This window comes from Platalea leucorodia, assembly GCF_965183815.1.
Source record: "Platalea leucorodia genome assembly, chromosome: 3".
NCBI lineage: Eukaryota > Metazoa > Chordata > Aves > Pelecaniformes > Threskiornithidae > Platalea > Platalea leucorodia.
The window spans coordinates 678,496-703,407 of record NC_138825.1 but is presented as its reverse complement, the minus strand read 5'-3'; the positions used below and the strand labels follow the sequence as shown (position 1 = coordinate 703,407).

Below are 24,912 nucleotides of genomic sequence, written 5' to 3'. Positions count from 1 at the left end.
CCTTCTATTTTGGATTTTTTTCCGTCCATAGACGTAAATTCTTCTCTTTCCCTCTATACACAGTTTGAAATTCTGGCAGAAGGAAATCCGACGTCTTTTTTTGATGGCGTTTTTTTCCTGTCTGTCATTTTTACTATATGAATGGCATTTTAATGTCTCACATGCCACAATGGTTAGAAATTTTCCATCAGATTTTTCCTAAGCAGCCCAGCACCCAGAAGCTCCATTCCCTTTTACTGCCAGATTTCCAGGGTTAGGAACTTCTGGAAACCCAGTTCCCAATGACTACTCCGCTTAGGGAGACTCCTGCTCCCAGCTTTACGTGTGGTTTATTTCAGCACAGTTTATTTCAGCGCTGTCACCCACTGTTTGCCATCCTGCAGCCTCCTGGAAGCTGTGCTCACAACAGGGCCAGATCCTGCCATCCCTCTGAAGGGCCGCTGACCTCCGCCCTGCCGTGCCAGTCTCCAAGCCTTGTGTCTCGCCTGCCGCCTGCAGAGGCTCACACCGGATGCTGCAGCTATGGCTGGATGGAAGAATTTCACAACTTTACGCTCAGACATCTGCATCTGGTGTTTGATTCCTCCGCTGCATTTACACCTTTTGCAAATGACCAGATATAGCAGACAACTCGTGCTGATCCCGTGGCTGAAGATCTTCAGGTACTGTTATAGCCTGTCCCCAAAGGAACTGGACAAAACGCTGCTGCTAGTCCCAGTCCATACGCTAAGCTAGACCTGCGTGTCACAGCGCAGACCACTTTCAGCTTAAATTAGAACTAAATCCCTCTGAGGAGGAAGCACTTTTGTGTACCACAGAGTCCTGTCTGCTTTTCCTAAAGTAAATATTCAACTCCTATGAAGGAAGCATTAAATAAGTAACTCATGCTAAATAATTAACTATTTTCTGGGAAGACTGTGGGCTGTAGCGTGTGTATCTGAGAAGTCGGCATGCTTCTTCAGGAGACATCCTCCGCACACGCCGTGCACCTTTGAGCTGCTCTTCTCCACCTGCCAGAAAAGCTGCGGCAGCGGTTGCGCCTCTCCCGGCGCCCTTTGCATTGCCAGCCACTCCAACACTTGGCATCTGTGTCATTCATTAATTCATCTGCAACAGGCAAAGGACAATAAGAAACCCTTCGGCTGCCAGGTGAGAGTCACTGGGGGAGAATCTCAGCGAGCGTAAATGGACAAGACACCTTTGCTTTCATAAACCCAGCAAAACTCCAAACCTTTGCAGAAGCTGATCCACGGAAAGCAGTTTGCAGCATCCAGACTTAGGAAAAGTCAGGTGTGTATTAGAAATTAAGTACTAACCATATGGCTTTGAGTCTAAGGCAGTACCTTGTAGGTGCAGGGATCTATGCCCACATACCCTAGAGGAACGCTGTTAGGAAAATAAACCCATCAAACTCAGAGCCAGCTGGAAAAATCTTTTACACGAGCTTAGTCATATCAAGACTGAGAGAGAGGAGTCTCATTTCCATACGCAGCACTCTGGCGCAGTACCAAAGCTCTGCCAAGCAACCGCACGCTGCACCTAAGTTGGGAAGCATCAAGTGAGTTGATTCAAAGGCGGGAATAAGAAGCTAGTGTGCCTTAATGGATGTGTAAGACCAAGGATACGCAACAGGACACAAAAAATAACTTTCTGAATACAATTTGAAGCATTTGGTCTGAAGGACAAATAATCAGTACCGGCATGCTATGCTAAGGAAATTATTATCTCACCTGTGGATTACTTAGGAGGCAAGTCTCTTTTATTTACTTTTCCCCTACCCTTTTTTCCGGGATCATTATAAAGTGTTATATTGACACAAGTAAGCAGAGAAGTTCTGTAATTTAATCTCTGTCATTAAAATTTCAGACTCAACAGGAAAAGTAACCTTGCCTGTTCATCAAGTCCAGTGAAATTCAGGCGGCCGCATTTACAGCTGCAGCGGCGGGTTTCACCTTTCCACAGACTCTGCAGCAAGAGGCAGAGTTTCTTACCACCGCCCACCCTTGCTTACGGCAGGTGAGAACACACGTCAGAGATTCCACCCTACTGTGACTGAGGAGCTTAATGCATTAAGAGCACAGAAACGCAGGCCAACTCCTGCTTCTCCCGGCCCACCAGAGTCAAAAGATTAAAGCAAATGAGGCACATCCTGGTTTTTTATTACTTTGGCTGTGATTCTGTTTGATACGTTCTGTTATACGCTACGGTAAGTCACTGCTGTCTGACCATCGACACGTGATTTGTGTCGTCTTTCTGATGTGAAATTTAGAAAGCAAGCACGTCTTCAAGACGATGATAAGCAAACCCCCGAGACCCACAGCTAGCCTTCGCTCCTCAGGACTGCCACGCTCTCACACAACGCATCAGAAAGAAATGTAGAAATGCAACGAGGACAACGTGGGACACGCGCTTGTACCCTCAGGCCTTGGGTCACTCGTCCATGGCAAGCCGCGGGGAGGAACAAAACGCATGAGCGGTGCAATTCAGGGATAGCGTGCCTGCCTGTAGCGTAAACGCATATTAATAATTTAGGCTGTTCTATTTTAGACTGGAAATGTGCTGCCCCTTACCTGTATCGCTTATATGCAACGGGTGCCTGAAATAGTAACTTCTCTAATCGCTGCCTGCAGCAACAAGACCACACCCAGCCAAGAGGGGCTGCAACTAGCAGCAGCCTTTCCTCCTCAGGGCAGACGCTGCAGCGACATTATTTTCAAGGTCATCATTTTCTCTTTTGTCTGTGGGGTCTGGGCTGTGCTATGACTTCCCAGAAATCTCCCCCATACGGATGTGATGCGGGCCTTCCTCCACCAGAGCCAGCACGAGTGGGGCTCTGCCCACCGTGTTATCCAAACCTACACACAGCTACAAACACAGATGCCTGCACAAGGGAGTGATTTACCGAAATGAATACCGAATCCATTCACACCGCTGCCGTGCTTACGTTTGTGTGTTCAGCTCACTTAGGACGTCACATTGTGCTGTGACGTTTAAAAATTCAATTCTGTGATAAGTGATTACTGCTTTGTCCCCTTAAATGACTGCTTTATATAGATTTTACTTCAGATCCTGAAAGCTGAATGACCAAATCTCTTTTTTACATCAGATCCTGAAAGCTGAATGACCAAATCTCTTTCAGGAAATTATTGTACCTTAAGCATCAGCTTTCGGAAACACATCATCTGACTTTCTGGGAAATTGCAACTGTTGTATTGTTAGAAAACACAAGTCATAGGATTTTACAAGCGGTTCCCCTACACAGGCTGAAATCATTGCTGCAAGTTTACTGGGATTTCTGGTTTGCATTATGCTACATCAACTCACAAATGAATCACTTGAAAAGTTATATTTTATGATGTTTTAACTAATAGGTTAAAGGTCAGCTGCATATAATTCTGAGTTCCTAAAGGTATATATTCATTCCGGTGTATTTGCTTACCTAAAACTCAGAGCAGAAACTGTTAAATGGGTTCTCACCTTGCTGCTATACTGATTGCTTGTTCGTAATAAAAGACAAAGGATTTTTACACCATGAAGATTAGCCAACATACGGTTCTGCATTTACATGCAGAACAAAATATTGCCTCATGTTACGTGACATGCAGAAGAAAATGCGAGTTAGAACATCCATGGTTTATCATTCAGCTTTGTACTGTGAAGATTCAGCTAATGCAAAGACCTATCAAAAATAAACAGGAAAATTGTCAGAAATCTTTAGGATAACTTCCATTTTAAAAAGCTTTTATTAGACTGTCTATTTCCAAGTAATATGCACTCTGAAAACTAGGAGAAGGAACTTTTGAGAAGCAAAGTCTCTCATTACACCCCATATGGAAGCATCTTAATTTCTGGGAGCTTTGAAATTTTCCTCGTCACAGCCAAGTGGTCAAAACCCCTTCTCACAGGAATCCACTGAATTATGCCTATGTTTTTCCCTTTACCAGCCTGCTTATTTCTTATTTCAGAAGTGCCACTAGCAATACAGAGATCAGATTTAGTCCTCATTTAAGCAGAAAGCACATTAACATTTTAACTGTAATGGCAGCAGGGTTGAATTCGCTCCACGTGCCCTGCGCTAGGCTTTTCAACGCTGCTGGAAACAAGAAGGTGGTCTTCAAACCTCCTCTGGTTGCTTGCAGCTGGATATCACAACATGTTTGCTCACCAGTGTCAACCCTCCAACCTCCAGATATGAATGTCCTGCCCAACAGTGAATTAACTCCCTACCATCTACACACAGCACCAGAGGCACTTTTTCATCTCTGCAGCTCACTGATGCACAAGAACTGAGTTTAAATAACCTTAATTCTGTGATTAAAGCACACAAGTAAAAACAAAAAACCAAACCCACTCTTAATTATGCTGATGTTAAACGACGCTGACTCACTGAGCTCTTCACGTGACCACATTTTCCAGGACCTAACAGGGAGAGAAAGGACCGCCCTCCTGGAGCACCGCAATTCAAGTAATGAAATCTATATTCTGTGGAGCTTTTCACGAGAAGAATTTCTGGCAAACTTTAAAACAGTGAGTGCCTAAAGCTATGCAGTTAGGTACTGAACACCAAAATGCTTTCCTAGTTATCACAAAACGTATTAGACGTTAGAGCAGCTATATAATCACAATTGCTTTATCTGCAATAACAATGATTTTATTTTTTTTAACAAAGCAGAAAAAGACAAAAACATGGAACGATCAGAAATTGCCAGAAGAGACAAACTGAAAGCTGTTGGTTTTCAAGTCAATTAAAATAAAAGGGAAGGGGAAAAAAAAAAAGAAAAAAGAAAAGAGCAAGCCAAGAGTTTAGCCATGTGCTTCCTCAGCCAACTGCATATATTGATTTGTGGCAATGAAAGGGAAAAGCTGGAATGACCCAATTCGCTCTCCTCAGGAAGCTGCAGATACTCAATTTGCAACATGTGACCAATAATTTTAGACAACTGTTGAAGATTTATCACTTTTCTAGAATGAGACATTGTGTAACAGTGTTATGGGAAGAATATGCAATATGAATTACTGTAAGCCTTAAACGGACTCCAAAACAATAGACTATTAGGCGACAATAAATCCTCTGTGTCTGATTCCAAGGTCATCCGTTCAAAGTTTTTTGTATAAGAAAAAGGATTAAATTTTTTTTTTTAAAAATGCTGCGTGTCAGCACTATTCCTCTTCCTATGACTCCGGGAAGCGAATTCTTAAAGAGCAGCAGGGATGCCACAAGGTTTGGTGACTCTACAGGGTAGCACTATGAGACACAGCCAGTCTTTGCTCTCCACCTTCCACAATCCAGCTGTGCTTCAGAGGGAGGAAAGCTGTGCCGTGATCACAACCATGTCACGCGACCAGCAGCGCCCACGAGCACCGACTACAACACCCTTCCACCACAAATTCCTGCCGCTTGCTTATTTACTTGTTTATTTTGCCAGGTTAATTTTCACCCAGACTGTTCCCTGATCTCGCTTGCCACGTGGCCATCCCAGGGGTGGTGTCCCTACCGCGGAGCAGCCGGGACTGTCCTTTCGCTAGCGGGACGTGTTAGGGCTCGTTGATGTGTTCTTTGGTGATTCCAGCCCTTTGCAGAAGAAACGATCCCTGAGAGGGCTCACAGGAAGCGAGATAGGGCAGTGATATATTTTCCGGTCCTAACAATAGTAATCCTTGGGACATTTTATTTTTCTGCAATGATTCATGGCCGAAAAATAATTTTTATAAATAGATGATGTGTAAATTAATTTGTAAATAATTTTGTTAAAAACAAAGACATATACTTGCAATTTATTTCTCTGAAACACATTGTCTTCTTTTTTAGGACCTCATCTTGCCTTGGAACTTATTAAAATTTACTTTTCTGGCCAGGATTTTTACTGAGAGGATCTGAGGGCCTTTAACTGAAACGCTGCTGGTTTCTAATTCTGGGGCAAACCCTGCCGTTGTTGCCAACTGTGAATCCGCTCAGGCTTTTACCTTCACCGTGTGTCACGGGAGTACAGACAACACTTATTATTTACACATTCACAGGGCAGTTATTCAAAACATGAAGGTTCTTCCCATGAACAACCCCGAGCGTACCTAGGTGCCAATTCTCGACGCCGTGTCCGCTTCGAAGCCACCGGCGCGCCGCCCTGCCTCTGGCGTTGGCACAGCTCCCTCAGCTCCGCCGCGCCTCACGGGGAGCCCAGCCCCGGCCGTCGCCGTCCCCAGCCCCACGCAAAGCCGCACCTTCCGCCCGGCCTGGCCTTGGCACCGCCACCTGCGGTGGCCTGGGGAGCAACGAGGCGGGGGCGGAACTGGAGGCGCTGGCGGGCCCCGGGCTGTGGGGAGCGGCAGCCCCGGGGGGACGGGGGCGGGCCTGCAGGTGCCACAGAGCCCGAGGCGCCGGCGGGGCCCGCGCTTTGCCAGCGGCGCTGACAGCCGGCCGCCTGGGCGGGAAGGCCCTGAGGGGTGACGTCAGGGCGACGCCGGGGTGACGTCAAAGGCGACGGCGCCCCGCCATCCGCGGCGCCTCCAGCTCCCGGCCTGCCCCGCGCGGAGCCGCCCGCCGCAGGCCCGCCGGGGGCTGTAGTCTTCCCGCGCGGGGGCGGCGCGGCTGCGCAGTGCGGCGGCGCGGGCGGGGCCGGTCGGCCGGCGGCGGGGCCGGCCGGTTCCCTGCGAGCACGCCCTCCCGTGCGGCCGCGCAGGGCGGCGAGCTCGGTCGCCCGGCGGGGACGCGCCCGTCCTTTGCCCTCCCTCCCTCCTCGCAGCCCGGGGCGGCGCGGCCGTAGCGGGCGGGGCTGTGGCCGCCCGTCCCCCGCACCTGCCCGGCCGCCGGGCCCTCAGCCCCTCCCGCGGACAACAGCCGCGCCGCGGCCCGCGCCCGCCGCCGCCCCGCGGGGAGCCCCTTCCCCTCAGCCGCCGGGTGCCCCCCGCCCCGAGCCGGGATGTTCTCCAGGAAGGGCCACGCCGATGTCAGGAAATCCACCCAGAAGGCGCTGGACCCCAAGCGGGACGTACTCACCCGCCTCAAGCACCTGCGGGCGCTGCTGGGTGAGTGGGGGGCGGCCGGCGGGGCGCTGCCCCCGCTCCCGCCGCGCCGTGAGGGGCGCGGGGTCGGGCGGGGCGGGGCGCCCCCGCCTCCCCTCAGGGCCGCTCCGCTCCGCCGCGCCCCCCCCCCCGCCCGGCCGCGGCGCGGGGCGCCGGGGGGCGCGGGAAGCGCGGGAGGGAGCCGCCGCTGCCCTGAGGGGAGGCTGCCCGCCGGGGCGCGCCCGCCGCCCTTCGCCTCCAGCCGTTCCGCAGCGCTGTCGGGGCCGGCCGGGTGAGAGCTGTCCTCACGGCCAGAGCCAGACCGAGGGGTAACGGCTTCCCATAGGCAGCCTTTGTTGAAAATACCCGTGGCTGCCTTCGCGCTGCCGGTGCTGTGTCGGGGAGCTGCGCGAGCTCTCCTGGCTGCGGCCGTTGGGAGGGGGCCGCGCGCGCCCTGCCCGCGGCGCGGGAGCTGCCGGGGGGAGCTCCGGGCGCGTTTTGCCGCTCCTGGCTCTGGAAGCGTGCGTCGCCCCCGAAATACTTGGGATGCAGCGGTGGTTTCTGCGTGCAAAATAGTACATAAGCATGTTTCCCACAGGGTTCTTCGGAAAATCCATTCATAGAAACTGATCTTGTCAACAACATTAATTTGTAGGTTTTCTTTGTTTGTTTTTTCTTGTTGTTTTTTTCCTTGTGTTTTGGTTTTTTTTTTTTTAAACTTGAAAGGGGGTCATGTAATACTATTTTGTGATGCCCTTCCCACGTCTGTAGCAAGGTTGAACCTCTCTCTAACGTCGCCTCACAGCTGAAGCCCTAACCCTCGTCTTCTTATTCTGAACGTTGAAACGAGTCGATGTATTTCAGCTGTGAGCTGTGGTTTGCAAGGATTTGGGTGGCCTTGCGTTCTCTGTTAGTCAGCAAACTGCAGCAGAAAAAGGCTCTTTTTAAGAGCTTTTGCACACCGTCCCAGTTCAGGAGAATCAGTGGTAGCGTTAGTATTTGTTTATCTCATTTTAGATTGTTCTCCTGAGAAAGAAGGAGGAGAAAATGATCCGAATTGTACTTCTGGTGTGCTCTAATCATTTTTTAGTCTACTGTTTCAGTCAGGTTTGGCAGGTATGTAGCAGCCTCAAAGACGTTGTGCTGCGAGAAGTAAGCGGCTGAGGAGAGAGGGCAGAAGTTGGGCGCTGCGTCTGCTGCCGAGGAGCTGCTCTCTGGTCGGTCAGCGTTCGCGCCGTTCCCCTCGGACCCCTACCTGCTTGCTCTCGGCGGTGCGGAGGGCGCCTGGAGCCCGAGTCGCTGCCCGGGAAGCGGCTCGGGCCTCGCAGAGCAAAGGTGCTCCCCGTCGGCCCTCCGCCCGGTACGTGCACCGGGCTGCAAGGCGTGCGCCGAGGAACCTCGCTGTGGTTTGCAGCGTGGGCTCATCGGTGGTGCTCGAGATTGAGTTTGAGATTGAAAGCTTTTTCCTGTGACGTTTTACTGGTAGGAGAAAACATACAAAAGAAGTTTTGAATGTACTGTAGCGAAGCGGGGCGCTTTTGTGGTGAGGACGCTGGGTGTGATCCTGAATGGGAAGAGTAGCGATCAGTCTCCCTTGGGATGGTCCCTTTGAGAACGTTGTACTCTGAGAGAGCCTGGAAACAAATGATTAGAAGAGCCTGTGATAGTTTAGCTCGTTATGGGCATCTTGTTGATTTTTTGGGGACATGTTTCTTACAGGTGTGAGTAATCACCACTCTGATTTAAAGATGTTATTCCCCTGTGATCTACTGCATTTAAGTAGCTGATCTGAAACAGAGACTTTTGTGGGTAATTGATTATTGGGAAAGTGCTGCACAAATCTGTAAGTGGTCTTGTGTCACACTCTCAAAGTGGCTGGGCCTTGCTCATCTTTTAAGCAGCAATACATGTAAGTTCGATATGCCCAATCCATAGATATTGACGCTTCACGATTTGGACTCCCAAGTAGAGCAATTCTGACCACTGTGCCTGGTGTCGGGAGACGAGAGGCTCACGTGTTAGAGTCCCTCGGCCCCTGCAGTCTTCACGTTTTTTGTGAACAGTATTGAACCTTTGCTTTGGAGTCAGCTGGGAGTGAAGGGTGTGTGACTGCTCTGGTTAGAAATTCCTCCTATTCTGTAAGTGTATGTAAAAAATCTCCGTAGTTGATGGTGGTCAGTTTGGTGTTAATCTCCATCTGGGGAGCAAATGTGTGCATTTCTTGTGTATAAAGGTATATATTACATTATTATATTATAATGTAATATATATGTTATCTTATACATAAAGGAGGTATATAAAATACTTTGTTTGCTTGTTGGTTTTGTGTGAGTTTTTTGTTTTTTTAATCGTACCGTGTATCTAAGTGCCTAAGGGCAGGAATTTGAAAAGACAGGAGAAGATACCTTTGCCTGCATTATGATATGCCTTTCAACTGTAGATGTCTTATTGCTCACGTGCTGTGCAAACAATATTAAAATGATGTCAAGTTTCATTGTAAAAAAATTTTGGGAAATTCTTTGTTTATGAGATGAGGTTTAGAATGTTTTGTGAAACCATCCTGAGAAAGACCGGTCTAAGAGACTGTAGTGCGAGCTCGCAGACCTTGCATTTCTTCCTTTTCCACCAGCCTCACTAAAGTAAATGGACTTGAAATAAGAAATATAGCAACTTTTTGTTAATGTTCCCCTTTCAGCCTCTCGGAAAGACATGCCTGAAATCAAGACACGACTAGTTTAAGATGAAATACTGGACTTGCGATGGCTCTTGGTTATACCCATCTTACGGGCGTGTTACGTTTTTGTGTGCCAGTGCGGTACAGAGGAGGTTGTCAGGCTCCTGTGACAGACCTGACGGGTGGAACAAATGGAAAAATACGGCTATTAGCGTGACGAAATTAATTTATGTCCCAACGCAGATGGTACAGAAGGTAGTGTTGTCTGGTGGTTTTCTGTAAAGAGACTTATTACCCAGTTGGCAAGGGGGGAAAAAACACACTCGTCACTTCTCAGGAAATAGCTTTTCTTCCAAGTGTCTGTTACATTTGGAGATAGCGGCCTGATTTTTTGATTAAACTTATTACTGAACATTGGTTTTAAGTGAAGATCGTTATCAGTGCCAGAGGGCTGGGTAACATATTAGTGGCTTATTGGCTGAAGTGCTGTGATACGACAGCTGGCTGTCTTCTAGTAGATATGTTTTATTGCAGGGACTATGTCAAAGCAGGCTCTGGTTATGTTCCTGAGATGTCTGCTTTTGAGAACATCAGTGTAAACATTTTAGATAATATGGGATTGGCTTTTTGAAGATATCTTCATAGATATCATTGCAAGTGTGTGTTTTATGGTATTATTCAGCACAGAAAATGAAGCAACACATGGTAAGAACTTCTTCTGTATTTAAGGAAAACAAAGCTTTTGGTATAAAGGCTCAAAAATAGTTGGGTATTTCTTCTTTTTTTTTTTTTTGTTTTTCTCCCCCCACCCCAATGTGGCACTTCTTGTGCTGGCCAGGGGTAGGAGTGTGTGTGTCCTAGTGTTCCTCCCACCCCGGTCATTTCACTCCCCGTCCCCAGCTACTTCACTCAGGCCATAGTGGCACATGTTCTCAAAATAACTGTTCCTGGTTTTGTGTTTCCTTAGGAGATGCCATCTCTTCTTCCTTTGTTAGTTTTAAATCACAGGAATTAAATTGTAAACAAAATGACGGTTACTCTTCTGAGATCCTACTGATGCAGGAGGATAATAATCTGAGAAAAGATAATAGGGGAGGGATGAGGGAAAGGAATGTGTATTTCCGTAAATAAGGGGTTGTGTGAGCACCAGGATCAGTAACGCCCAGTTTTTGATTCCTTCAGGTCTCTTAAATACTACTGTGAGTTTGCCCAATACCCAACCTGAAAGAAAAGATTCCCTTTAAAATTGTGTTGCTTGTAACGTTTCTGGAGTCTCTAATGCCCTTTAGGATCTGAGTTCCTGCTTCTGTGGAGTAATCTACCTGCGTGACAATACAAAACACTAACCAGAATGATAACATTATTTTAAAGTGGATGTTTGCTAGTGTTAGGTAAATGACCAGAAAATTTCCTTTATTTTTTTTATCGCTGTAAAGATGTGCCAACTTTGAGAACTTTTGTAAAGTCAGTAGGAACTTTTTTCCCAAATACAGGGTGTGGAAGTGTCAATAGTGTGGTCTTTATTTAGGATAAACTTGAAAAATAATGGCCTTATAAATGCTGGTGGCGACATACAAGTTTGGCTCTTTCACACTGATAGGCCATAAATTAAGCCCTCTACAATGTTTCCCGGAGTAATTTCTAGGGGACTTTTTTAACATAAAAATGTATCTCTGCTCTTCAAGACTTTGTTTCTGGGCTGTATTTCCCTTGAATTTTTCTTCTGGTTTCAAATATTGCTCTGTCATGACACAGTATCTTTTATGAATAATGGCGTAACAGGAACAACAGCTACTGTCTGCTGTGGTTCTCCAGTAATCTAGGTGATGTCAGTCTTTGCTCATGTATAAAATGGGATGAAGTTTTTTATTTCATGAAGGTGATGAGCTTTTTCTTCGTGGTGGTGGTATTCTTACTAATTTTGGAGTGTGATGTGCCTGAGAACTTAGTTCGTTTAAGGCTGGAAATTAGAAAGTCGGTCTATAGGTAGTCTCCGTGAACAATCACTGGTGATTTAAGTTGGCCACCACCATTCACATTACACTTAGAAATAAGAAAAAATGGGAGCTTAGCCATTGCTGCTATTGAATATGCTGCGAGCTGCCTGGAAGATGACAACAATTAACTTGAATTAAGGGGCTGGATTTTCAAATTTTTTTATACTGAATAATCTTAAGCATGATAACCTTGTTTTGAAAGTAGCACTGATTTGGTGCAGTTGCCAAACCCAAATTGTTCTACAGGTTTGTGTTGATGCTGGACTGTGATATTTGCTGGGGTGGGTTGTCAGACCGTGTATGTGCTCCCGCTTGTTTTTGGGCGTGCTGAGGGACTCAGCTGTGCATCGGAAGACTGGGTGCCAGCCTGTGTTCAAATTAATAACATGCACCTCGGAGCCTGTGCTGTGCCACTTCGCTCCTGGATGCGTGCGTAAAAGCCGAGCTGTTTTCACAGTTACAGTACTTTACGCGTATTTCAACCTGTCGCTGAAGAAACTGTTGCTTGAATCCTGAACTGGGAAACGGCAACGTTTCGTGATTTGGTGTGTGTGTGTGTGTGTGTTAGGAGTGCTGCTGCCAACAGATGTGGGGTGCTGCGCCTGTCCCTCGCTCTTATCCTTTCCTCTGTTGAGCACTGGACAAATATCTGGTAGACCTGATACGGCTACACGCAGACTTCAGTTTAGATGAAATACGAAATTTGTTAGGTTACCAAGCGTGATCCTTAATCTTTTTCTTTAAAACATATAAATTAAGAAAAAACATGTTTTTCATCTAACGCCCTCAATCAAACATGCGATGATAAAGGAGAGTAGTGGAGTTTTTTAGTTATGGTGCTGTCTTGGTTTGCACAGTTCTGTACAGCTAGATTAATATAAGCTTAGTAGAAATTTTCATTTAGAGGCGTTCAAAACTGAATGCTTCCAAACTTCTTGCTGAATTTAAAGCAGTCGTTGTTCCTTAGATTTCATGTGAAATTTGAGGTGTTAAAGTTATTGTAGAAATTGTTCTAACTGGAGGGTTTTTTTTAGTAATGGTATGTTTCCATGCTGACATTCCTTTGAAAAAAATGAGGGGAAATTATCTTCTAGGCTTTTATTTAGCATTTCAAGCTCTAATCTGAAAAAGTGTGGGTGGTGGTTTTTTTTTTTTTAAGGTAAGTAAAAATTGTATGTAGTTTCTGAGGTGAGGCTAGTAATAAAAAGTTTATCATTAACTAGGGTATGACTGCAAAGTTGTCTCTTCATCTCCTTTAATTTTTTTAAGTCCTCGACATGAAAACCCCTCAGGTTTGAGAGACCTTTGTGTAAATAACATAAAGCCAGGTGACTTTGGAAGTTCATGCAATTAAGGGAGGATTTCTAACTACTTAAATGCTACTACTTAAGGATTATTGTCCTCTCTAGATTTTTTTTTTTTAATACAAGGAAGAGTAGTGAGAGCTTGACAATAAACTCAGATTCTTATTAAATGGTACCCGAGTAGTTTGTTTCCCTAAATTTTAAGCTTAAGTAGTAAGGCAAGTAAGGGTGACTTGCAGTCATCTAATGAGCCAACTGTTTCATACTTTATGTCGAAGGAACGTCATGTGTACCCTCATGAATGTTTCACTATTTCCTATATGTTGCTGTAACAGCTGTAAAGTGTTTATCAGAAACGTTGGCCAATGGATCGCCTATCCTTGTTTGGGAAAGGGGGTTAGATTATACACGTTTTTGGAAAGCCACTATGCATCTGATAGCTGATAATGTTTGCCAGCTTGCCCTAGATTTTAGTGCTCAGAGTTTTGAATTCACTATGTGGCTGTTTTCAACAGTAGTAATCTGAGAGCTACTTATCAGTGAATATAAAAGTACAAATGTAAAAATATAACCTAATACCTGCACTTGAATACCAACCTTGCTGTTTAATTTCCTTGAGTGCTTATAAATACATCTTCAGTCAATGTGACTTGCCAAAAGTCAGTATTTTATCTTAGTATCTTAAATAAAAGCGTGTGAAACTGACATTGGTGTTTTCCATTTGAAAAACAGAAGAATGAGCCTTATCCTGTACAAGTTAAACATATGTATAGTAGCAATCCAAGTTACTGTCTCTCGGTTTCCTGCCAATGTTTAGTAAATCCCCTTGAGAAGCAGTCTTTCTTGTCATGGTCTCTGCTCGTCTGTGATGATCGGTTTTTGGTGAAATGGGTGGGAGAAGCGGGGTTGTGGGGAGAGCCGAAGCGAGAGCAGCAAAGCAGCGTGTGAGACGCAGACGTGCTTGCCGTGGTGCTGCCTGTCTGGAGATGCTTTCCCTACGAGCCGGCGTGACGTAGAGGGGAGAGGGACCGCTGAAGGGCTGTTGTCCCCGGCTGGCTGGTCCTCCTTCCAGCCAGAGATGGATGTAGTGGGCAAAGCCATCGCCCGCCCCTCCCGTGCCCAGAGGAGCAGGGTGAAGCGTTCATGGTCAGTGCTGCTTTGCACTGCTCGTCACCATGAACACGTGCACGGTGAAGGAGTAGAGAAATGGTGGTTTCTTAATGTATGCCAAAAATAAGGATTCGGTAGTGAGATGCCCAAGAAAGCTGTATCTCTGACTCAGCATTGGAATTATTGGGTGTGTGGCTTACTCATTATATTTTGTGTTATTTTTTTTTAAGTGAAATGGGCAGTGGTATCAGGATGACAACTTGCATGCAGAGTTGTAAGAAAATTCTACTTTCCAAGTGAATATCTACTCTTAAGGTAGTAAATGGGAGTATTGTTGTTGGCCTCTTTTAAGGTTAGAGATTGTTTTCCTGTATATCTTGCGAAGGGATATAAGGAACAAAATAGTTCAATAGGAAAAGGATGTAGCTGTAAGAATGCATGCTTACATGAGAATAACAGATGAGTCACCACTGAAATGCCACATTTATAGAAAAGGAGAATCTACTTTTTTTGATTAGGCAGTTCCTTTTTCCTCCTTTCACAATTTAAAGGGAAAGTTTCCTTTTTGTTTAGATTTTAATGACCTCATCCCTTCATATGAAATCCTTGTAAATGAAAGCCTTGTTTTCTCCTAGAGTTGTATTTAACAGAATGCATTCATAGAGAGGAATAATTGTACTTAGCTTGCAAATTCAAGACCAGTAGTTTGTAGGAAACAAATATCATGTAAAAGAGTTTCCGTGCACTGTTTCTGTAGTACAAGCAACCAAACAAAGCCTTACTATTGAAAAGGTATTAATTTTATTTAAAAAAAAAAAAAAAAAAGAACAAAGCCCAACACATTGTCCAAGGCTAAAGTCATTCTTTCTTCTGTAGTTGTGTGGTATTATTAGGTCGTCTTGTTGCAATCAGCTTTGTTTTCTTGATTAACAAATGGATTTCTTGAGAGGTGAAACTTCAGTGAGAGGACATGTTGTTAATAGTTCTTGCCCTTTGTCCTTTTTTGGGTGGAATCCTCTATCTTTGCTTGACCAAATCAGTTACAATGAAGAGCAAACTGATGAAGTTAAATTGTGTTTTGCAAGTGTCAGGTTTAGAAAACATTAGATTTATTTTCTTCTTAAAAAAGAAACTTATTTCAAATTTTAGACCTAAGTTAAGGGTTAGGGAAGTGATGCGTGCTTGGGTTTCCATTCTTTTTTAAAATGAATTGGAAATATGATACTTTCTGAATTGATCTGCTTGTCAGATAAATTTAAGAACTGTATTTGCAATTTGCATACAGAAATCCTTGCTGGTGTTTGTTTTTTCCAACAGTACCTGCTTGTTTTGATGACACAGAAGCCATTTAGATAGCTAAGACACATCCCATCTTTTTTCTTTTTTTTTTTTTTTCTTTTTTCTCTCTTTGTGCTCTTTCTCTCTCTTGCTTGCTCTTTGTGCGCTCTCTTTTCTCGCTCTGTTTCCCCTCCTTCCGGGTGTTTTTCTTTTATGTGTTTTTCTTTTCCTTTTTTGAAAACAAATGAACCTAAGCCACACTGCAAACTTTCATAAATTAAGTGAAAATGGAAATTTCCATATTTTACTTGCAAGGCTGGAATCACAATTTAGTATAGAATATGTAATGAAGTCACTAAAATTGTTTCGTATTACATTTATTTCATTCTCTAATACTAAATTTGCATGAAGACAACAATTTTCAGCTTTCTGATGTTGTGTAATAACTCCGTTTGTTCCTCTTTTCAGATATTGTGGATGGAAGTGACCTGAAGCAATTTTTTGAGAACAATTATTCTCAAATTTATTTTATATTCTATGAAACCTTCGTAACACTGGAAAATAGCTTGAAACAAAAAGGTAAGTTTTAGAGTTTTGCCAGCAGTGGTTGAGTCAGTTTTCCCTAACTGTTCTCAAATCATTCTATTAGAGCTTATCTAATGATTATATAGTCCACAATTATCTATATTTGCATGAGTAGTTTCATGCATTATTAATTAGTATTTTAATTTTATGGTATCAGAAGAGACGAGCATGGCAAATTGCTCTCTGAAATGTCGTAAGTAACTGAAAAGAATTCTAAATAGTTTTATGGGTAAGTGTCATTTCAGCACAAAAATCAGGTCTTGTGCATCTATATACATACCCTCTCATCTTGTTTTGAAGTATTGAGGGCCTTCATGCTACAATTAAGCACATGTCTGCTCAACTGAGCCATTGCCAGAGATCCACAGAACAAATCTCGATGTTGAAGATATGTCGGTAGGAATGGCTGTTTGCTTGGAGATGAGCACAGTGACAACGCTTTGCAGCTCTGGGACTCTCGGTGTCCCTCATTCATAATCAAGAGAGAGAGGCACTGAAGTTTGGAAACATCTTGCTCTTTTGATATTAATAAAGGTGAAGAAAAACAAACCGGTGCAACATCTTTGACTTCAGTTGAATAACAGCAGCGTGATTTCGCCGTCTGTCTCATACCGTATGTTTACGACAAACAATATTGTTCTCTGTCTTGCAGGGAATAAATCGCAAAGGGAGGAGCTGGACTCCATTCTCTTTCTTTTTGAAGTAAGTTTTCCAAACCACGAAACTAATTTTTATTTTAAATCTCATTGTCATTATATGCTTACTTACACCTTTACAATGAGGGGTGAAACCAGGTATCAATCAAATGACAGTGGGTGTCCATGACTATAGAAGGTGAAAGGCAGAAAAGAACTAGGGTGTGCATTAAGTTTTCAGATATAACAACAATAAAAAATGTATTATGCAATGGGAATGTTGGTTGAATGAATATCCAGAGTTAAGATATTTTATCAAAATGACTTGAAAATCATACAGTAATGTATCTCTCCGAAGGAACTGAGGATCAGCTCTTTGAAAATGTCCTGTTGCTTTTCAGTGGAATTCGGGAGGAAGTGATCAATGGTTGCATAGCCTGTGTTATGCTAAAACTGTCAAAATAGTTGTTTGTTTTGTTTTTAATTAAATATGTTCTTGCTTCTGTATTTTATGGGGGGCTAGTTCAAAACAACAGTACTTTTTCCCTATGCTTTGTCAGTATAAAGTTCAGTGTTATGTTTATTTTGAATGTGTCACAGCAGGAGTTTGGGCTCTACTCCTTTCAGATGGAGGCATCTATTATGATTGCAGTATTTGGTCTTGCAGCAGAAGGAAAAAAAAAAAAAGATAAGAGTTGTCAACTACTGCATATCAGTTTGATGTGACTGTGTGAAATGTTAATTTGTTTAACTTTTTTTTTTCTTTTAAATTCAGTGGAGCATCTTTTACTTCCAGAAGCATAATCTTCCCAGCACTGGCGGTTATAGCACTTGCAGTGTCTAGGGAGGAAATACTAGCTAGTTAACTTTTGCATAAACAAATTAGGATGTCTTTAATTTAAAGAAGAAGAGACTGTGATAGATCGTTTTCCAAGGGACCTCTTTAATTAGAGGTACTACCTAAATATATTTGGATGTGAGAAAATATCACTGGACCAGATGAAAGCCTAACATAAAAAAGTTTTTATAATGCACACCAGAAGTCCACATAAGCTCTACCTGTCTGTGAAGTCAGAGATCGGTGATGCCTTTAGTTGTTCTTTTTTTTTTAACGATTCATTAGGTGAATAATTGATCTGATTTCTTTCTTAAGGGTAAATACACACATCTTCTGTTGATTTCTCTTTGTTAATCCAACTACTAACTTTTCACTTGAGTATTGCATCGTAGAAATGTTATCTTTGTTTATGTTGTGGGTTGTTTTTTGGTAAGGGTGGTAGGAAAAAAAAAACTTTTAATGGGACTCTAGAAATTGAAATTAAAACGAAGGTTAAATTTTCTCAACTCTTATCCCTCTCTCTGGAAAAATAAAACCCAACCCAAAACAAAACCCTCAGAAGTATATGGCTTCATATTTTTGCATTCATGTATAGCTTGTAGTTAGAATAATATTTATGTTGACAATAAGAATGATGCCGTTCAGCCTAACATGCCTCTAATAGGAAAAATGGCCATGAAAATGATGACATGAAATCCTGGATTTTTGTGATCTCATCTTCTGACTTTTAAGATGTAACAAGTTCATTTCCCTTTTCTTCTTCTCCCTCCCTTTGCCCCTTTAACTACAAGACTGCACTTTCAGACTGAAATCTGAAAATCAAATTGTGTTTTCTGCTACTTATGGTATTATAAAAGAGTCTGCTTTAGGATTTTGCATGAGGCAGTGTCAAAGAACACGAGCTCATATATCTACTAGGACCGTATTTGAGGCAGGAGAAATTCCTCCTCCTCCTCTCTCCCCACCCCCAGTGGAGAAGGTATCACCATATTTACTGAGCAAGGCTGTGCAATTTAATTGGAGCTCATTAATACACTTACTCTGTGGTCTTGAATAAGTAATTAAATTTCTGTGGGTATGTCATTGAATGGAAAATAGCTAATGCTTACTCACCCAGTTAAAGTGAATAAATATGTACTCCTGTGTCTTGAAAACGGGTGGCTAACAACTGCCCGTTTAATACCGCTTAAAAACATGAGGAGAACATACTGTATGAAGAAGAAAAAACAATACATAGTTATATATGAACAAAGTATTGCTTTGGGTCCCGATCGAGGAAAACTATATTATAGCCTAGTCATCATCAGCTTTGAGGACGAAGAAATCGTTCAAGATATTTGTGTGAAATTCAGAGCGATCCGCTTCGTGCTGTTTATCTCCTGGAAGTAAGTTTGCAATCCATTTAGAGCTCTGACGCTTGATAACTTAATGCGTTGTAGGAAAACAGCTTTTTAGAGGGCCTTTTAACGCACAGAACAAGAATACATCAGTCTGAACACAGGACAAGAAAAAACGTAAATGCCAAGTAATTAAACATTCATATTGTAAGCCATAGGAAACAAAACTAATTGATTATTAAGCTTGCCATATTTAATGTGATGTCAGTGTGAGCCAGAGGTTTCCTAGTGTTTTCTTCTAATTAGCTAAATAGGTAATTACTTAGGATTAACAAATCCTGAATCCAGGTGCTGAGGGTTAACAGTTTAAAAATCAATAAAAAAATTTCTGAAAGGAATTGGCTTGTGCCTTTTCTGGTATGGTTTGGTGGGTGTTTTGCTGCTGTTCTTGAGTGACACCTAGTGTGTATATTAAGCAAAAGTAACAAATGCTTTGAAAACTAAGTTGGGTCAGTTGTAATTTACTGAAGTCTTAATTTTACACATCAGCTACATAGCTTGGCCACTCAACAATATCATCAAACAATGTATTAATCAAAGAAGAAATATTAATCAAAAGGGAGTAACAGGAAAGGTTAACAGTTCATTTTGTAAAGTGCTTTTTTACAATTAATATTACAAAGTTCTTGGATCTAATTTTATATTCTCTAAGGTGCTTTGGCCTTGTCTTTTTCCAAATAGATATTCATTAAATGATACAGCAGCTCTAATGATCTGTATTATTTTTTCCTGTTTCAGCTAAAAGGCTAAAATGGTGTGAAAAACAAATTTGCTTTTTCTCTGGTAAGGCTTAGTTATCTGCAGATTTGTAGTATATTTTCAGAACACGTTAATATTGTTTCTTATATCACTGTTCTCTCTCATTTGGGGGCATTGTTTGTTGTAGCTGTCAGCGGCGCACCGTGTGTCCCAGAACTCACAAAAGGTGCACTACGTTTATGTAAGCTTTCTAGGTCCTGTAAAAGTATTATGCCATCATTTGATTGTGAAAGCTTGGATTTTTTTTTTAATAATAAAGTATTTTTTTTCTTGCAGCATCAGATACTGATTCCTCTGACACTGCATTTTTTTTGCATCTGTGATGAAATAAGAGCAGACTGATGGTTTTGGTATAATACATAGATCAATTTCTTTCCATTCTCTGTAATTATGCTTTATTAGTTAAGAACAGCCGCATCTCTTATGCTGATGCAGTCATAAAATTCATTACACTGATTTGACACTTTGACTGTATGAAATATTTTTATTCTTAGAATTTTTCAGATACTCTCTCTAATGTAGTAAAGCTTCCCAGAGTCACTTGGAGTAGCTGCTGTTGTTGCTAGAAGTTTTTCAGATACTGTCAGTGTAGATCAGGTCTCGCTGCAGTTTTGTAGCTAGCCGAGAAGATGGGTTAGGTACTCCCACCTCCCACAGATGTTACGTATGCTGAAAGCTTCTCAGTATGCATGCTTTTACTTGCTTGTTTTTTACCAGTGCACATTAATATAACATAAGGTGCCCTGGTGTTTTACAGGTCCTTATTTATAAAAGCATACTGTGTTTTTTCCTATAGTTTGTACGAAGAGGTTTGTTTATGCTGTACTCTTAATTTCTGTAAGTCTGTGCTTTGTATGCGAGCAGTGTGAGTCCCTGGGTCTGGTCACAGAGTAAGCACAATTTTATTTTTATTTTTTTTTTTAGGAATCTGCAGAATTCTAACTCTGGAAAGGTATCTAATGTAACTCTTACTGGCCTTGCTGTGATTTTGCTTCTAGACCCTTTTATCTGTCAGGCCTAGCCTTCCTCCGTATGCCTCTCGCCCTGCCGAAATGAGGAGAGGCTGGCTGTGGTTATAAACAGGAATAGGCAGAGCAGTCTGTTTTGACCTTCCTTAGAAGTTCAGCAGCAAAATTTTAATGTATCATTCCTAGGTCTGATTTGGAGTATCCTGAGTGCGTACACAGCAGGTGGATTTAAATATTAAGTGGATATAAAATAGGATATAAATGTGCTAATAGGCTCGGCATGGCACTGAGAGAATTCAGATTCAGAATAGGCTCGGCAGCGTGCGTATTATACACACTCAAACTCACGGTCTGCTTTGGCTTTTGTGTAACACTAAGCGTTTTTCCAGAGATGATAATGAATAAACTGCTAGAACTCGCCCAGCCATACCTTGAGCTCTTTATTTTGTAGTAGTAGCTGCTGGTTTTGATAGAGTATAGTTGTCCTTAGAAGCACATCTGAATATAAACTACAAATGGCCGCATAATCAGAAGATTAAGATGTGGTATAAATCCATTGAAACAGGGATTGGTCCGCTATCAGAATGTGAATGTGACGATTACAGAAGCAGCTGGATAGCCTAAATTTATTACTGCAGATGTGCACAAGTTACTTGTTCTGCGAATGCTAATGATAATTCAGTATAGGTTTATAATTGGCTATAGCCTGTTAGCAACCCTTCTGAAAAGTAGATTACAGCCCATGCGCAGTAAATAGACTGCATCTGTCAGAGGAGCACCTGCTGTGGTGCTGGGCGACCAGATCGCTCTATGCGCTGATGCAGCTTAGCAATATAAGCTGCTTTTTTAGTACTGCCTAGCAGTGCACATAAGTATAATTTTTAAAATATGTAACTTTGGTTCATTCTGGACTAAGATTGCTGTGGGTATTTTAAATACCAAATTCTTCCACCACATTTTTGGTCTACTCTATATAGACTACAGTGTGAATTAGCAATATTGGTTAAGCAGCTTAAAACAAATCTCAAAGCCAGCGGTGATTGTAAGCAGGTCTTTTTCAATTTCATAAAAACCTGCATCAGTGAAACTTTCAGCAGTTTTTGATTCCTAACTCTTTTAAAAAAGACGTTAGTGCTGTGTTGCTATTTTTATGACTGTGCAAAAGGATGTTCTTATAGCTGTAGCATTTTCTTAGGGTGGTTTTCTTATCTTAGGATGTTGTTCCTAATTACTTGCTACGTTTTGAATACAACTGAGTAAAACTGAATTCTGCAGAAATAAATTGTGTATTGAAATTGGCCGATGTGAAAAGCACTTGTAAAATTCTTCACAAGGAATAATCAAGCCAAGTTATTGTTAAGTTCTTATTGCCACAGGTCCTGGTTTCTCATTTCTTGGGGTTATCCCCTTTATTTAACTTTTTTACCATTTGCATTTTCCTCATGTCTGTACAGCTCAGTGGCTTAATTGCCCCACCTGCAGGTTATCTTACACTTGAAAGCAACTTACCATTGAGAGTCACAGCTTTAAATTGAGGTTCTGGGTTCTGTTACGGCTTTTCAGTTGGTTCCCTGTGCCTGCTGTGATTACCAGTTCCACTGTTTAACCCCAAGTCTGTTGTACAGACTTGGTTGGCTGATTCTCAAGCTCAGTAGAGTGAAAAGGGCTTATTTGTTTATAGCAATAAAATTGCTTGTAGCCCTTCTTGCCTACACATAGAAAATTACTTTTTGAACCAGTCACAGTTTGTTCTGCCGTAATTCTGATCGGTTCATCTATCATTGCTCTTAAAATAACGTTGATGTTATGCTTACAGCATTGTGTTGTAAATTCTAACTATATGTTGCATGTGTTTGACTTCAGAGATCTTACTGTTTAATGTTATGCCTAGGGCAAGAATAAGTATCTTGTGTGCTTTGGGCCGACATTTTCCCTCAAGGAGTAACTGTAAATAATTTATTGATGCAATAAATGGAATATCCCTTTATTTAGATTGAACTGCTGCAGGCATACTAAATTCATTGGGCTCTTGGCTTCACCTAAATCAGTGAATAATAGGTGGAAAATTTCTAAATTACTGCAGATTTTACTAGTTAAACACTCGGAAACTCTTGTGGAGATACTACCAAACAGTACTTGAACATATCGGCACAGGAGAGCTATTCTACGTTGGACTTGGCTTAAAGTAGATCCACCTGCCACTGACTAATAGAAGCTCCTTATCATGTACAGGTTGTATTGAAAAAGCTGGGGTTTTTTCTCAGAATTCATTCTCCTGGAATGAACGTTATTCTGAACTTGTCATTGACGTTGCCTCTGAGAGCGCGTTCAATCAGCAAGAGCACATTTGTTTTTGTTCTTGTTTAATAAGACTCTGCATAGCGCGTTACAGAACAGCTTCTTGTAGCTCTGGAAGGCAGACCGACAATGCTTGTCGCCTCGCTTTTGTGTAAGTCAAGCTGGAAAACATTCAGGCTGTGCGGGTCTTCAGTGTAAGGTTTTGTAACAGCCTTGGCTTTCTCTGCGGTCTTCAACAGGGTAGTGCAGCACACGGTAACAGGCACAAAGCTTCCAAGCGTGATATGATTCGACAAAGTTGGCAAAAATAAAAAGACTTCTTAAAAGAAATTGCAGTATTGGTTAAGTCAGAGTGAATCTGTTGAAATACAAGCCTTGGTATTTTTGATTTTACTTTGATAAGAGAGATATATCTTTCAAAAAGCAGCATCCTGTGTAAACTAAGATTTAAACTTAACATTATTCCTAGTCATGCAGGAAGTCCAGAAGAAAAAGAACTATGGATAATCAGTTAAAAGAACTGACAGATACCCTGATGTGTTGATCAGTAGTAATACCTAATTTCTATTTCAAGTGTGCTATAATGGATTACCATATAGATGCAGCAAAGCACTAAGCATTAAATAGATCTATGTGTTTTCTGAAAAAGCAATATTATTTTGCACTGTGGGGTTTCTTAAAATATTTCTTATTAGTCTACTGTGAAACTAGAAACGAGATGTCAATAGCCAGTTTGGATTCACAGCGGTATTGCTAAAAGTCTAGGCTGGAGTGGAAGAAACTGTCATTGGTTTTATAGGAATAGCAATATGTGGTTTTTAGAGCACCAGGGGTTGGGAGAGTGTAGAAAATGTTCTTGGAAATGCGAAGTTGAAAGGACAGCAGCTGGAGCATGTTTGTGACTTATGCAATCTTATGTCACGCTAACGCCGTCTGCGTCTGGGCACTCTAATGCACGCGTGCGAAAATCACTAGTTAAAAGGCATGCTAGCCGTAACTTTGAATTAATGTGTAACATTCAGAAGTTTTTATTTAATAGTGCAGACTTTTAACCATGATAACTCACTTTTGCATTGCAGGAGCAAATGTGGACTCTGAATTTAGATTATTTATAGTCGTTCCAGTCTGCTACAAAGCTTTCACATCTTCAGTAGGTAGCTGTGATGCTAACAGTCTCATTTGGTTTTGTTCTTGTTTTTTTTCAAATGACTTCTGTTTGCTGTTTGGTAGTACTATGCAGATGATTAATCACATCTTTGCTTTTTTTTCAAAGTGCATCCATATATTATTTTTTTTGCTGGTTTTGAGAGGCTGAAAAGGAGAACAGCATGAGGATTGACTTAAATGTCTCAATTTTTGCTATATGAAAAGATTTTGGGATATGGAAGCTTTCCTCAGATAGGAACTTCTGTCCTCTTTCTACTTATTTCAACCCTTGAATTGTTTTGATTCGGTCACCTGAGAAGGGTGTTTCATTATGTGTATTTTAAAGAAAAAAAACCCCTGTAACCGTGTTCTTTTCTTCCCCAGCCCTCCCAACTTCATGCAATTTAAAGTTTAAGCTTGCTTTTCCTGGTGGTGGTTGTACTCTGCAACAGCATTTGCTTTCCAGGTTTTCTCTGGGCGTAACCTAAAATTCACCAACACTTGGATGTGAGAGTTGTTATTAAGTTCCTTTTCAAAATGGGTCTTTATTATGCGGCGTTGCCACCTTACCAGCTTACGCAGCTTACACCTTATCATAGTTCACTTTCTGGAAGTGAACTTTGTGCTCAAGTTTAGGTGAAATTGTGTAACATACAAGATACTGTCTTCACTGTGTGCTGTCGTGCCTCTGGCCTTTCCCAAGTAACGGTTGATGTGCTTTGCATCTTGCCGAGAGGGCGTAGTAAAACCCAGCTTCCTTCCATACCGATTGTGTTTTGAAACAACCAGCAGGTGGTGGTTATTTATTTTGATCCGGAATCAGTTGGGATCTGTAAACTGTAAAATTACTCTAAGAACATTGCTGAAGCTCTTGGGAAATATGTATTCTTTCTTTTGGCAACTAAGGAAAATTTATTTGTACAT

General features: G+C 42.2%; 1 protein-coding gene and 1 long non-coding RNA gene across 8 annotated transcripts in view; one reads left to right on the top strand and one right to left on the bottom strand.

The window, feature by feature from the left end:
* Positions 1-6,405, bottom strand: part of LOC309588148 — a 99,641-nt gene extending 93,236 nt beyond the window's left edge. For both annotated transcript variants that reach the window (XR_014227685.1, XR_014227686.1), the window contains exon 1: positions 6,070-6,405. This is a non-coding gene — a long non-coding RNA (uncharacterized lncRNA). The remainder of the gene's footprint in view (positions 1-6,069) is intronic.
* A 424-nt stretch (positions 6,406-6,829) lies between these two features.
* The window catches only part of RALGAPA2 (Ral GTPase activating protein catalytic subunit alpha 2), a 135,449-nt gene continuing 117,366 nt past the window's right edge, over positions 6,830-24,912 (top strand). For all 6 annotated transcript variants that reach the window (XR_014227753.1, XR_014227754.1, XM_082307650.1 and 3 more), the window contains exons 1-3: positions 6,830-7,023; positions 15,831-15,941; positions 16,600-16,649. Coding sequence is in view for 4 of the 6 variants with exons in the window: in XM_082307650.1 (XP_082163776.1) it covers positions 6,918-7,023; positions 15,831-15,941; positions 16,600-16,649 (267 nt within the window). In the remaining 2 variants the exon portion in view is untranslated. The remainder of the gene's footprint in view (positions 7,024-15,830; positions 15,942-16,599; positions 16,650-24,912) is intronic.